Here is a 14,153-nt window from a genome sequence, read left to right on the forward strand (position 1 = left end):
AGTCAATGTGAAGGTGTTTATTTGGTGAAAAAGGGCTATGCACGGAAACCTAATTTGCTAAGATTCTAATGTCTATTTTTGGGGATTTTGTCTATCCTGAAATTGTCAAAGATCCACAGAAATCTACGATTCATGGATTCTGGAGACTTCTCTCTAAATGTTTATGAATTGGGCCCATAGCATTCTGAAAACTGAATTATTTAACTTTCCATCTTGAATTAAAACAAAGCTGACATGCATACTAGCTTTGCCCATATAACTCAGAGTGCTTTCAGAATTCTTGTGTCTACATTGGTACTTGTGGGCTTCACTAAACTTACAGCCATAAGGGTCAGATAGCCCTCTGTCCCTTATCAGTACCATGATCTACACACATACTAATATTGGAGCAGTTAAATGGAGATGCTAGGAGCCCAGGACATAAGATACTCACTTTTAATGATACCAAAAAACCCTCATTTTAAAGAGAGAGAGAGAGCATATCTTCCCCAATCCAGAACTCTGACCACTGCAACACTCGATTCTGCTGTTTTAGAATCATTCTATCTTCCAAATGATTGTATCAACTGTATTGTGCAATTGCATTGTGTATTTTCTGTTTGTGACCACAACCAGTCTTTAAAGAATTACCACACATTTGGTGGAACAATCACAATCTTAAGTTTCCTTTATTCACAAGCAGTATGACACATGACTCCCCTTGCAAACAGGGCAATTGTGGATGATAGTAGGAAAAAGTCAGAATCAAAATTGCATAAGGATATTTAACAGTGTGCCCTGTGTTTTCTTTTGTAAATAACAAAACATGCACAAACCTTTGTCCTACCTGATTCCAAACTTTCTGTTTCCGTGTGTCCTGAGCTGTGTGCTTTCAATGGTTCTTTGTCTTTTGACGTTTTTGAATAATTTGAACTGCCTCTAGAACTTGAAGCTGTGTTACTCCTAATCAAGACATAAGCCAATTATATAGTCATTGATACCAACATAATAAAATTTAGAATCAAAAGTGAGACGAGGAAAATTAAACTTAACTGCTGCCATAGTAACTATAATCATGTTGTCATTGAACCATTTGAAACTGGCACCTCCAAAATTTAAAATAACACTCAGAAGATTAAGGAGAGTGTTTAATGAGTGACACACTGCAGCATAACAGACACAGGTGAATACTTAGGAGAATACGTTTCCTGAAGACTCAGCGAGGCCTTAGCTTTAAATATGACTGAGTACAGGGAGCACCTTCCCTCTTATGTCTAATGAGACACAGGAACTGCTATAGTCTGCTTCCTGGGGTACACTGCTAAACTCTGGTTCATGGATTATCGCTGTGAACCAGATGGGGGAATAAAATGTAAAAACAAAATAACCCTTATAATGAGAACACAATTTTCTAGAAAAAGCGTTCTTTTGAACCTCAACTGGCTACCAGGACTGCAGGATCTAGAGTGCAGACAATACCAATACCTTCATAATATAAAAAAGTAATGCAGAAAGTAAAACAAACTATCACTTTTAAAAGCACAAGGGTGTTCTATTGTTAACAATTTGCTGCCATTGCTATCTTCAGAAAGACAGAATAATCTGCATCTGATAGCAAGACAAAGGCATATCTTGGAGTTAGGTCAATGCACTCATTCTTGTTGAGGGAACATATCCAAGTTTGGAAAGATTAATTTAGATTTAACTGGACAAATTAAACCAATTTTAAAGTAAATCCTGAAAAGTAGAGTTAGCAGAACTTCAATTTTAGGAGACTGCAACAGAAGATCTGGGTCTCAGGAAATAGCATGTGGATATAAAACCCACAAGGAAGCAACAACATATTTCTACGGTAAACAGAACGCAGTAGTGTTATGGTGCAAGCCCCTGACCATCTGTGTAGCAATCCAATACCCACCATTTTCTACTAGGTTCAGTATTTTTTCCTTCCTGGCACATTTTCAGAGGCTCGCTAGTCCCATTTGGCATCCAAACTGTAGATCAGTTGCACTTTATAGGTGTTCTGAGTATGCTCTACAAGTGGGAAACCCTCTACTAATTCGAGTCCCTGGCTGGTTGCAGCAACATATTTAGGGAACTAGCTACACTTATAGTTGTAAACTAAGTCAACTCAATTTGCCCGGGCAAACAGGTAACTTCCCGTTAGTTTGTTCACTTAAAGCTAATTAGTAAACATTATGTGCATAGATGCATTGGTTTTCCAATGATGATCATAGAAATCACTTTTTGTGTACCTGTCATCATGGTTACCCTTAAATAATCATGAGCATCTCTGGCTATTAACCACACAAAAAACAAGGACATAACATTTCCAACTGTTTCCTCTCCCAGTCTCGAGGTGCAGTCTGAGGAGAATACACAGAATTCCCTGTAAGAGCAGCTCGGTGGAGATTGTACCTGACTGTTGTTAGGTGGGAACCAGCAAACACAGCACATTCCGGGAGCAGGGCAAGGCCTGCCCTTCCCAAAAGCCACTGAGACCCTCATTACAAGTGTGCTTGAAAAATCCAAGTTATTTCCTCACCTGTAATTACCGTTATCGGGGGGCTGGAAAATCCTGGTCAGGGAAATAAAGCGGATTTACAACATTTTGATGAATAACATGTGGAATCCTGTCTTTCAACATCGACTGCTGCATGAATTCCTCAGGTTACACATCACAACTCATAATTATGAAGGGCCCGGAAACTCTGGTTACTGGGCACATCAGAACATGACTCCTTTTGCAATTAGAGACATTTCTCTTTAACAGGCAGTACTCTATTTAAATACCCAGTAACACATTCAACCTTCAGGTTAATCATCTCCAAACACTAGGGTCCTCATTACTAGTTTGGCGGTCTGAGGACTGGCACAGTGGAAGTGGCAGTCACACCGCCACAGGCCCGTCAGAGAAGACCGTCATATTATGACCATGGTGGTGTTTCCCAAAGGGATACAACCAATAGACCACCAGTAACGCCGGTGCGGACATACTGCCGTGGCCTGCGGCAGGCATCTCCAGTTTGGCAGGGACCAACTTACGGGGTTGCACACCGCCAGGATTTCCGGCGAGGTCGGACCGCCACCAAAACTCTGGTGGAAACAAACACTATAAAAGGAGACACTCACCTTTAGGAACACAGACATGTCCGGAGCCACCATGGAACCGGAACTTGAAGTCTTCCCACTGCTCCTGATCACCCTACGACTCCAGAACCAGCAACAGCGATGAAGACAACAACGGTAAGTACTCCCACCTAGCACACACTGCAGGGAAAGGCATTAGTACACACCCACATACAACACACACATCCGGGATGGCTAGCGACAGCCACATACGCAAACTAACACCTGTATCAACACACATACACACACAAACTACACACCCAATTGTCAACATACAAGTGCCATACACACACCACCCAGCACACACACATCACCGCCAATTTCTAAACCAACATACACAACAATACACACTCACACAATGACATCAATACCGCAAACACACAAAGGCATTGGCAAGGAAGAACACTGCAAAACTCCACATGAAAACACATACTGACAGCAACATGTAACAACCACATACAACCAACTCATACCAAAACACTGCCACACAACGTGTCAGATGTCACACCACGTCCACACAACGCACATGACAAATCCATCACTACACACACGCATGCACACACAACAACCACACAATGCCACACAACACCATCACAACACATCTCACCAAGTATAATGCACAAGGAAACTACACAACACATGCTGCAACACAATCACATCACATACACTAGACAAACCCAAACCAAATTGCACTAATACAACACATCCATAACGAAGGAAAGGCAGGACAAGTATGTCTCCATCTAGGCCAACAGGTGTTTGGCCCATATATATTAGGCATGTACATATAAAAGTATTCAACAAGTACAATATGGGCCAACTTGCCAGTCTAAATAGTCCAAGTGCCACTAGGCACATATAGCACTTGTGAATGCCCCATCCTGACTCCTGACTGCAAAGTGGCCTCCACATGGTAGGGGCATTAAGTCAACAGGCATCCGGGGTGATGGTAGTGGTGGTTGAAGGGGGGGGGGGTTGGGGTTGGGTTTGAGAAGAGGGTCCTTGGGTTTGCCCTTGAGTTTGGGAGGGGGTCCTTGAGTTTAACTTTCACCTTAGTCTGTGGCTCTTTAGGTCTGCCCTTGGAAAGGGGAGCTTGGGTTTGGGGGAAGTTGATTTTTTGGCAGGGGGAGGGGCATAAGCAAAACCCGGGGACGCAAGGACGGACTGGGAGGTGGAAGGGCTGGGGTCGGGGAGGGACACAGTGAGCTTTGGGGAATCACGGAATGGGAGAGTGGTAGAGAAGAGGAAACACTCATATAGGCATCTTTTCTTAGGGATACAAGGGTGGTCATGGGAAAAGCATTTGGGAGTGGAGGGAGAAGGAATGGTTGTGAGGTGTATCCGTGTAGGTGTCTTGGTTGCAGGTGCGTGGGTGGAAAGCATGTGTGTGCTGGGTGTCCACTGAGTGTGTGACTGCGGGTGTGTAGGTTTTTTGGGAGGAGGAGGGAGGCGATGCAGAGAGATGCCATGGTGGATGGGTGACTGTCTGCTGAGGATGGTACCTGCAGGTAAGGTGGATGTGCTGCATGTGGGGGGTGTTGGTAGTTGTGGAGAGTGCGCATGTTTTGAATGTGGTGGATGTATGTGGGTCTGGAAATGTGGTGACTGTGGGTATGATGAGACTAGTGGCTGGATCAGGGAGTTTTGGTATTGTGCCAGCAGGTGCGAGTGGCGTGGTGTCTGTGAAGGGGGGGGGGGGGTGTGGGGGTCAGTGTAGGGAGTGGATGTTGTGTGTGCAGGTGAGTGTTGCTTGTTGCATGTCAGTGGTGAGTCTTGTGGTGGCTATGTTTGTCACTGCAAACCATTTCTGTTAAGCTGGATAAATGGCGGTCTGCCTGTGTGCTCTGGATGGGTGAGGGGAGTGGGGTATGGGACTGGGCATAGGTATAGGAGGGGGTACAGAAGAAAAAGGGACACTGTCTGCCGTCAGCGAGGAGGCCAGAGCCTGAAAGGATCTCTGCAGGCCATACAGGGCTCCGTGAATGACTTCCAGGAACGCATTGATCTGTTGTACCTGAGCTGCCAGTCCATGGATGGCATTCACAGTAGTTGTCTGACCCACAGAGGTGGACCTGAGGAGGTCAATAGCCTCCCCAATGAGGGAAGCAGGGCTGACTGGGGGAGGGGCAGAGGTGCCTGCGGCAAAGGAGACGCCCACCCTCCTGGGTGAGCCCGCACGGTCAACTGGGTGGGGAACAACAGGAAGGGTGGTGCTGGTAAGGGGGATGGCGGACAAGGATGGTGCTGGGCTGGTCCCAGATGGGTCCTCCATCGCCAGGGAGCTTCCATCGGAGGAGGAATCCATTGATGATGCAGATGATTCCATCTCCCCTGTGGCACTCCCCTCACCCTCCGTCCCAATGGTCCCCCTCAGCACTGCTGGAGTCAGACTCCTGGGTCCCAAGGGCTGCTGCTTCCCTACTTGCCGTTGCCCCATACTTGATGATACTGATGCACACAAAGACAGAGGAGGAGAGGGAGTGAGCGAGAGAAAGATAGGGTGAAAAGGATCAATACCTATCTACCATTAACACAGATCAACATGTACATCTCTGCAAATACATTATGGAATGCCATACCATTACAATGGCACTGCATTTCTGATGGGCGCTGACCTGCATGGGTCACACAGAAGGAAAAAGTCATGTAGAGAGGCAACACAACAGCAGCAGTGGACTCCTCACATCATCAACATCACATGCCCACACTAATGTGTCTTCACAGCACAAACACATGTACTACATGGCCCCTGCATGCATCCACTCCCTGTGAGGCATGGAAACACCTTACAGTCTGACACAGGGCTATCACACAGGCCAATGGAATTGGGCTCACCTGCTCTTCAGGTGCCCCATACAGTGGGGTAGGACCCCGCCTACAAGCTTCTCCAGCTCCTCCTGGGGGAAGGCTGGGGCCCTAACTCCTGCAGGACAAGGTATAGTGGCTCCCAGAGCAGAGCACAGCAGCTCACGTAGTGGAGGTCTTGCTTGCACGAGTCAAGTGAGCTAGGCAGCAGAAAATGGCAGTTACGGCCGCTGCATACATGATTGTCAACGCCGGCGGTGATCATCATTGGTTCCAGCTCCCCATAGGCAGTAAGGTAATCCAATGAGGAGTTGCATGGCGGTTGCGACCGCCTACCTCCATGAGGACACACGCGGGCGGAATTAGGTCACTTCCATCTGTACAGTGCACACAGGACAGCCGGCTGCCATTTTAGGCACATATGATGGTTTGTAAAGAAAAAATAAGTGCGTCATGCTAGACATATGTACCGTATGCAGTGTAGCTATGTTTAGCCATCATGGCTGGGCCCATGAATATGATTATCATGCCACAGTGGTGTACGATGGGCGGGTCTCAAATCCAGGGCATAACTAGCGGCTCAGTACCATATGAGACAGTGGCATTTGTACATACATGGCACATGCTGGACAAATAGGCAGTTTTTACATGGACAATTGGACATGTGATGTGTGTGACATGCTGATGTCCAGGCCCTGTAACGGGCAGCTAGGTTGGTAAACATGGGCGTTTACATGGCCATAATGGTATGTGGCGACTATTGGGGCATGTCACAAGCGTATGTTGTGTGCAACAAAGTTCTTGTTATCTAGCACGTGTTCAGAGGTCATCAAGTTGTAAGATCTCTCCTCTCAATCCTAGATACCCGGTATTGCGGAGAATGAGACATGCACCAGTCAACCGCCTGCTAGTGGACCTTTCAACCCTAGAGGAGCAACACATCATCCAGACCTACTGTCGAAATCGTAACACCATAATGGAACTATGTACCCAGTTGGAGCCAGCTCTATTGCCTGCTATGCGTAATCTCTATGCCTTCCCTCCCATAGTAAAGGTCTTGTCTTTACCACACTTCCTTGCGCCAGCTCTTTCCAGATTACAGTGGATTTGGCGGCATAGATGTCACAGTCCATTTCAGTCTTGTGTTGACAGATGTACTGTCTGCTTTACTGAAACACATGGACAGCTACATCAGGTTCCTGCAACGTGTGGATTTGCCTACTGTTAAGGCTGACTTCTATCACATTTGGCGCATCCCTCATATGACTGGGGCCACAGATGGCATCCACATTGCTTTGGTCCCTCCCAGGGCCAATGAACAAGTCTATAGGAACAGGAAAAACTACTAATCCATCAATGCACAGGTGGTGTGGCTCGCGGACAAGTACATCTCCCAAGAATCGGCCAAGTATCCAGGATCTGTGCATGACTCCTTCATTCTGAGGAACGGCAATATCTCATACAGGATGGCACAACTACAGAGAGAAAGAATGTGGCTCACTGGAATGTTTGCAACAGGATGTGTGTCACTGTAAGGTCAACTGTTATCCCATTCAGCCCTGTGCCTCTACCGGTATTGTGACAGATCCTACCTTTGTGCACACAGGTGACTCTTGCTATCCTAACCTTCCATGGTTGCTGGCACCAGTGAAGGTTACCCTACCACAGATGGGGAACACCACTTCAATGAGGCACAAGGCACGATGAGGCGTGTTTTTGAAAGAACATTTGGGCTCCTGACGGCCAGATTCAGGTGCCTCCATAACTCTGGAGGTGCCCTCCTCTACATTCTCCTAAAGGTATGCCCGACCATAGTTGCCTGCTGCATGCTACACAATCTTGCCCTGAGACAACAGATTCCATTACTGGTTTATGAGGAGGCCGCAGGTGGACCAGAGGCTGATGATGGGGACATGGAAAGTGATGAATAGGCTGACAAGGAAGGTACAACTGAATCTAGGACTGAGCTGATCACTCATTACTTCCAGTAACAAACAGGGATGTTGTGTGTGAATTGTCAGGTGTATTATTTCCATATTGCCTTATGACAGTGCTGTCAATGGTCAGGTACATCACTGGAGATGTTCAGTGTACCTATTCCTCTGTGTAACTTGTGGTGGGAGACAGATAGCCTATCTGGAGCTGTGTTACTGATGAAATCTCACTGACGTGTGGTGAATGCAGATTGTTAGGTTGACAATCCCCTTGTATAGGCATGTGGCGTGTCATTTGTCCTGCAAGCTCCTGTGCAGTTGTGTTTCCAAATGAAGATTGTGTAGTGTGTATCACTCCATGTCAAAACTGTTGGCTGTGGCACTAAAGGACATTGTATTTTGCTAACAGTAGTAGTTATTTTCCCATTTCAGCTGTGATCTACTGCGTAACAGTCATGTGATTCCTGATCTTGTGGGTGTGACATTGTCTTCTGTTGTCCCCTGTGTAGTTGCAAATCCACACTGTCCATGACAACAATGTAATGTGACTCCCTACATGCCTACTATCCTGATGTGAGACACTGTCTTGGTCTATCTGAAGGTTGTAATTGTGGATCTACTCCTGTAGGTGGTTGGGCTAGTGACTCCCTTGCAAATGGAATTTGGACCCTGTTTGGTGTAGGGTGTCACCTGCAAGGAATGCCTCACTCTGCTCTCCATGTGACATACTTGTGGTGAAGGGGAATTAACACACATTAAATTTCTCTAGGATTGACATTCGTACATGTGACAATAAAGACACAAAGACAGTTCTATGGTGTTTACTGTGCACAAAGTGTGGAAGAGTTGATGAGTGGGGTCATGGTTGGAGTAATCATCAGAGTAGGTGGCCTAGCTGTAGCCAGTACAGGTCCAGTATCCAAGGGCCATGTGAAAATCTAGTAATTACATTGAACAGCCAACAGGGTATCTCAGTGGCACAAAAGGGAGCATTTTCAGTAGAGTAGCATTGAGTTTGGTCTTGGAATCTGCTCTTGCAGGATGTCTGGATGGATGACCACTTTCAGGGGGGAGTTCCTCAGCTGCAAAGGGTGGGGTGCCAGTGGCCTGCGGTTCCTATGGCAGGGTGTCCATTCCGCTAGCTGAGGCTGATGTTGATGGGTCAGTTGGTATCTGGTTAGTGGAAGGAGCCTGCTGGTGGGTAGAGGTAGCATGCAGGATGGTTGTGAGCTCCTTGAGTACCCCTGCTATGAAGACCATGGTGGCATTGTGGGCCTGCCAATGGTGCATGGCCTACTGGTGGTACTGGCTTTGTAGCCTTTAGTTTTCCTCCAGAATGGTGAGTATTTGGCCCATCTTGCCCTAGGATTGCTGGTATGCCCCCAGGACTTAGGAGGTGGTTTCCTAGCCCTATCTCCTGGCCCCCGGGTGCCCTCCCACGGCCCCTTAGCCCCTGTGCCCACTCCCAGTTACCACAGGACCATCATTGTCTTGTGTGTGAGGGGTCGACTCGGGTCCCTGTACTGTGGGGCACACTGCTGACTAATCAATCCTTGGGACACAGGTTTGGGAAAGCATGGTTTGGCTGAGATGTAGATGCCAAAGGTTGGGGGGGGTTTGATGTGGGAGGGTGAGGCTGGGAGTGGTGGACTGACCAGGTGTCCCAGATGGGCCAGGTAAGTCGTCTATGTCCAGACATCCTGTGGCATTGCCGTCACTGGGGCCATCATCCTGGGAAGGGCTGGCTATCTCAAGCATCCTCTCCATGGTGGCAGTGGTACCTGTGAATGAAGTGGGAGAGTATCACATGGTGGAGATGTGAATGTTGGTCTCTGTGTCTGATGCATACAGTGGCTCAACTTGACTCCCAGTTATGGCAATGACAGATGCAGCACTACATTCATTGTTTGTGGGTAATACAGTGATATGGGTAACATGTTCCAGCGAGGGTTGAGGTATGAGGATTGCATTTCTGTCATTGCCATGTATAGGTCCTCAGTCGTAGCATCCTGTTGGTGTTTCAGGTGCAAGAGTTGCACATGCAGGTGTTACACTGTGATGTGGACAGATCAGCTTTTCATGTGGATGTGCAGGTGCATTGTGGGAGTCGTAGTGATGGTGTTTGGCTGTGCTATCCGTGCAGTGGCCAGGGACTGTGTAGCCATTGTGGCTGGGTGGTGGGGTTGCATACAGGAAAGGGGCTTTAGGTCAAGGTGTGGGAGGTGTAGTGGATGATAGGGTGACTTGGGGAGTGATAGAGTGGTGGGGTAGCATGCTGGAGGCCGAACTAGTGCTAGGGGCGTGTGGGTACATTACCAGTGTCCAGTCCTCCAGGTATTCCAGTCAGGCCCTCAAGATGCAGGATGTCCAAGACCTTCTCCTCCCACGATGCAAACTCTGGGGAAGGAGGTGGGCGACACCAGCAGTCTTCATCACAGCAATTTGGTGCCTGGACGCCATGGAATGGACATTCCCCAAAAGGTCTTTCCACCTCTTCCTGATGTCCTCCCTTGAGCGTGGATGGTTGCCAACTGAGTTGATCCTGTCCCCAATTCTCTGCCATAACTCAATTTTCCTGGCTATGGATGTTTGCTGGACCTGTGCTCTGAGCAGTTGTGGCTTTGCCTTATGATTTAATCAACCATGACCCTCAACTCATCATCTGTGAAGCTTGGGTGTGTCTGACGGGACATGGAGGTTGTGTTGTGAGTGGGGGTGTGTGTAGGGTGCAAGGGTGCTTGGTTGTGTGTGCTGGTTGTTTGTGATGTTTGTGTGCTGTGACAATGTATGTATTGTGTCAACAGTGCAGTTGTGTGGTGGATGCTGAGTGTTGTGTGTGATTGTGCGTATGGTGTACATATGCAGTGTCTCTGGTTTGTGTGGTCCTCGCTTCGGTGTATTTAGTTTTGGTTGCAAAGGGTTGTGGGTCGTGTGTTGGGGTGTTTTATAGTGGTGTGTGTTGGTGTGTCTAATGTGTGTATGTGTGTCAGGTGTTGGGCATTTGATTTGTCCATTGTGGTGCTGTGTTCTGGTAGAGGTGTGTTTTTGACTGAAGCGGTTCACACTGCCAATGTTTTTTTGCTGTGCAATGACCACTGTGGTGATTGTGGGTCGTAATACGGAGGGCGGTATTTGTTCGGTGTGGCGGTGCTGGTGGTCTAACCCGCCCTCGGTCATCTTGAGGATGCCAGATTTGTGGCTGTGTTTTTTGCTAAATACTTTGTGGACTCTTAATACGACGGGCGGGATACCGCCAACATTGGCGGTATTTTGGCACCCACAACTGGGGCGGTCTTGCTGAAAGAATCCCTCCCATTTGAAAGTGTGCATGGATCAGGTCACCAGATGTTTACGCTCCTCATTTACACTGTCCATGCAAACTGCTTGACATGACCTTACAGGTAAAACTCAGGAGCCAAGTGGTCAACTTCAGACATGGAACTGTGGTGGCAGATTTTGCTCCTTACTCTGAATAGAAGATCCGGTTTACCATGTGATCTCCTTTGAGACTGTCCTGCATGAGATAGTTCTTTAATACCATCATTAGCTTGGTCAGTAAGAAGCAATACTACCCCACATCCAGAATTGTTGCACTTGATTATTATTTTTGGTAGGATATGAATGGTATTAAAATGCCTGACTGGTATATCAGTTATCTTGTCCACCTTGAGTTGGCTTCTGCTTAGAAATTTGCAATATTCAGATGGGGAACTCCCAATCAGACAACTTGATTGGGGAGAACTTTTGTTTCTCTATGAGGTGTTTACTGAACTTGTCTTTTACATTTTCTGATCGTCAAAGATGGATTGTTGTTATTTGCAGATTTTATGCCAGGAGCCAGTGCCAGATCACTCAATATTCTTTAGAGTGGGCTCTAAATCCTGTGCGCGCCACCTGTTCAGATATCATACCATGGTCAAGATTAATATTTGTATCATGATGGTCTCTGACAATATAGATGGTAGGGATTTTGATGACTAAATAGACTAACCTCAGCTTAAGCCAGATGTCTCCAATCAGTCGACTGAAAACTACCAGTAGCTCTCAGACCCCTTCGAGTAGCTTGTGGCCCTTAGTTCATTTTAAATAAGCATAGGGTCACCTTTAACGTTAAGGGAAAATTGTGCTTATTTTACATTATTATCATCAGGCTGCAGGTAGCAGGACTGGATAAGGAGCAGTGCATAAGTCAGATTTATGACCAAGGGTACATAGGTGAGGAATTGAAGCACTAAAGTATTGAACTCTTACATGAAAGTCATTGTCAACTCAATATTGGAGGTGAGAACAAAATAATGTTTCTCCATGCTTTTAAATCAGAGAATATTAAAATGAAAAGTTACTTATAATTAAGTTAACTTTTCATTTAAATTTTCTCCAATTTGTTTTCAAAGTGTTGCATTTACAAACAGCATGCCTCTTGCTCCCAGTGGTTAGTAGAACACTGTGCCATATTTATAGCTGGAAAATAAAGTCATTTTTTTAAATGGGAAAAATTTTAAGAGCATACAAATGTTCCACATTTGAATATTTTTGCACTTTAAAATTCTCCCATTTAAAAAGAAATGGATGTATATTTGTGTTATACATGTAACGCAAAAGGTATGTCCTGTGCCACAAGTACATAGGGCACAGGCTCTCAGTTGGCCATACACATATATCCCATTCATATGCACACATGTTCATACATCCCCAAAGACCGCGCTCTCACTGATACACATGGCAGCTGTGTAATAGAGTCCCTTGCAACCGTGTCATAAAGTCCCTTGTCAAAGTATTTTGTTGAACTCCATAGTATTTGGCTCTTGGGACATTAGGCTAAAAGTCAAGGAAGCTGGGCGTGGGAGTGTCTGGTAATACTGTGAGAGTTGTTTAGCCTTTGGTAGCTCTTCAGTAGCTCTCACTGACACACATGGCAGCCTTGTCATAGTGCCCCTAGCCAAAGTGTGTTGTTCAAACCACAGCATCTGGCTCTATAAACATTAGGTTTAAAATCAAGGAAGCTGGGCGTGTGGGTGTCTGGTAATAATGTGAGTTGTTTAGCCTTCGGTAGCTCACAATGATTTTCACCGATAAGAAGTAGCTCTCACTACAGAAAAGGGTGGAGACCCCTGGTATCAGCAAGTGCACCTAATAAAAGCATTCCTTTTATGGACAAACATTATTATTGTTGATAAAGGCACTTAATTCCTGCAAGAATGCATCAATCTCAATCTCCAAAGTGAAAGACAGCTCCTGAAAAGAAACTCAACTTAACGTCTTCCTTGTCTGGCATCATCGTAAGAGGTAATTAAAAGATAAGGTGTGTTTCCAGCTCCCTGACATCTTTCATTATTAATTTTATATCGATTCCTAGACAGGCTGCATGGTTCTGTCATGTATGAACAATGGAAAATAAATATGGTATTCCACTGAAATCGAGTAGGTTGAACATTCTTAAGAAACAAACATCTGTGATGGTTCAAATGGGTCACTGGAATTATGCAAAAAACAACAAAGCTTAAGATAGCCTTAACATGTCGAGGGTTGCATGTGTTCCCATCGCGAGAGGATCTGGTAGGGCAGAGCAGCATAATGGGTGAAAAATGATGGACTGGAGTTCAATTACCAGCTGGCTGAGATTACTTTGAGCATTCCATCCATCACTTTGTTGTTTGTTGCACTGGAATTATGTGGCCATGAAAGATCAAACGACGTAAGAGCTGACTAAAGTAGGCAGAAAAATGGAGTACATTCAGTGGCAGCATTAGATTACAAACATGTCATTTTAGCACATAAAAACTGACTGAAAAAATGTTTCACTTTATTAGTACTTTAACATCTGGGCATAGAAATCATCACCTAAAAGAAGATCAGTCAGCCTTTTAAAGTGTCTGCCACTCTGCAGAAGCACATGTGGCATTCTTTTTTTTAGTAACGCTTGATCCATCACAGCTAGGAAAACATTTTTTTTGTGAAATGAGTAAATTATGGAGAAGATGGTGGATTATCTGACAAGTACTGAACATCCATCATTAAGAGGAAATGCGGCAGGCTGCTGATTCGCATAATCCCAATGGCACTGAGTACAAAAGACATTCCTTCCTCCAGTGAAAAAGCATGTATTGTTATTCTTATTTCTGTTACACCTAACTGCTGATTTGTCTATGGGTATTAAAATAGTGACTTGTTGCAGTTCACATGGAGCTCTGCATTATGGACAGATGGAACATTAAATTCGTGCAACACTTTGTACTGAGAGTGTGCTTTAAGCAACAAGTTATCCAAGCACCGCTAGAAAAAATTCTTCATCTATTCTGAGACTAA

General features: G+C 45.7%; 1 protein-coding gene across 6 annotated transcripts in view; it reads right to left on the reverse strand.

Moving 5' to 3' along the window:
• Positions 1-14,153, reverse strand: part of DCAF6 (DDB1 and CUL4 associated factor 6) — a 622,202-nt gene that overhangs the window by 182,011 nt on the left and 426,038 nt on the right. For all 6 annotated transcript variants that reach the window (XM_069204156.1, XM_069204153.1, XM_069204157.1 and 3 more), the window contains one exon: positions 827-942. In XM_069204156.1, coding sequence (XP_069060257.1) covers positions 827-942 — 116 coding nt within the window. The remainder of the gene's footprint in view (positions 1-826; positions 943-14,153) is intronic.

The sequence above is a fragment of the Pleurodeles waltl genome, chromosome 8, assembly GCF_031143425.1.
Source record: "Pleurodeles waltl isolate 20211129_DDA chromosome 8, aPleWal1.hap1.20221129, whole genome shotgun sequence".
Taxonomy (NCBI): domain Eukaryota; kingdom Metazoa; phylum Chordata; class Amphibia; order Caudata; family Salamandridae; genus Pleurodeles; species Pleurodeles waltl.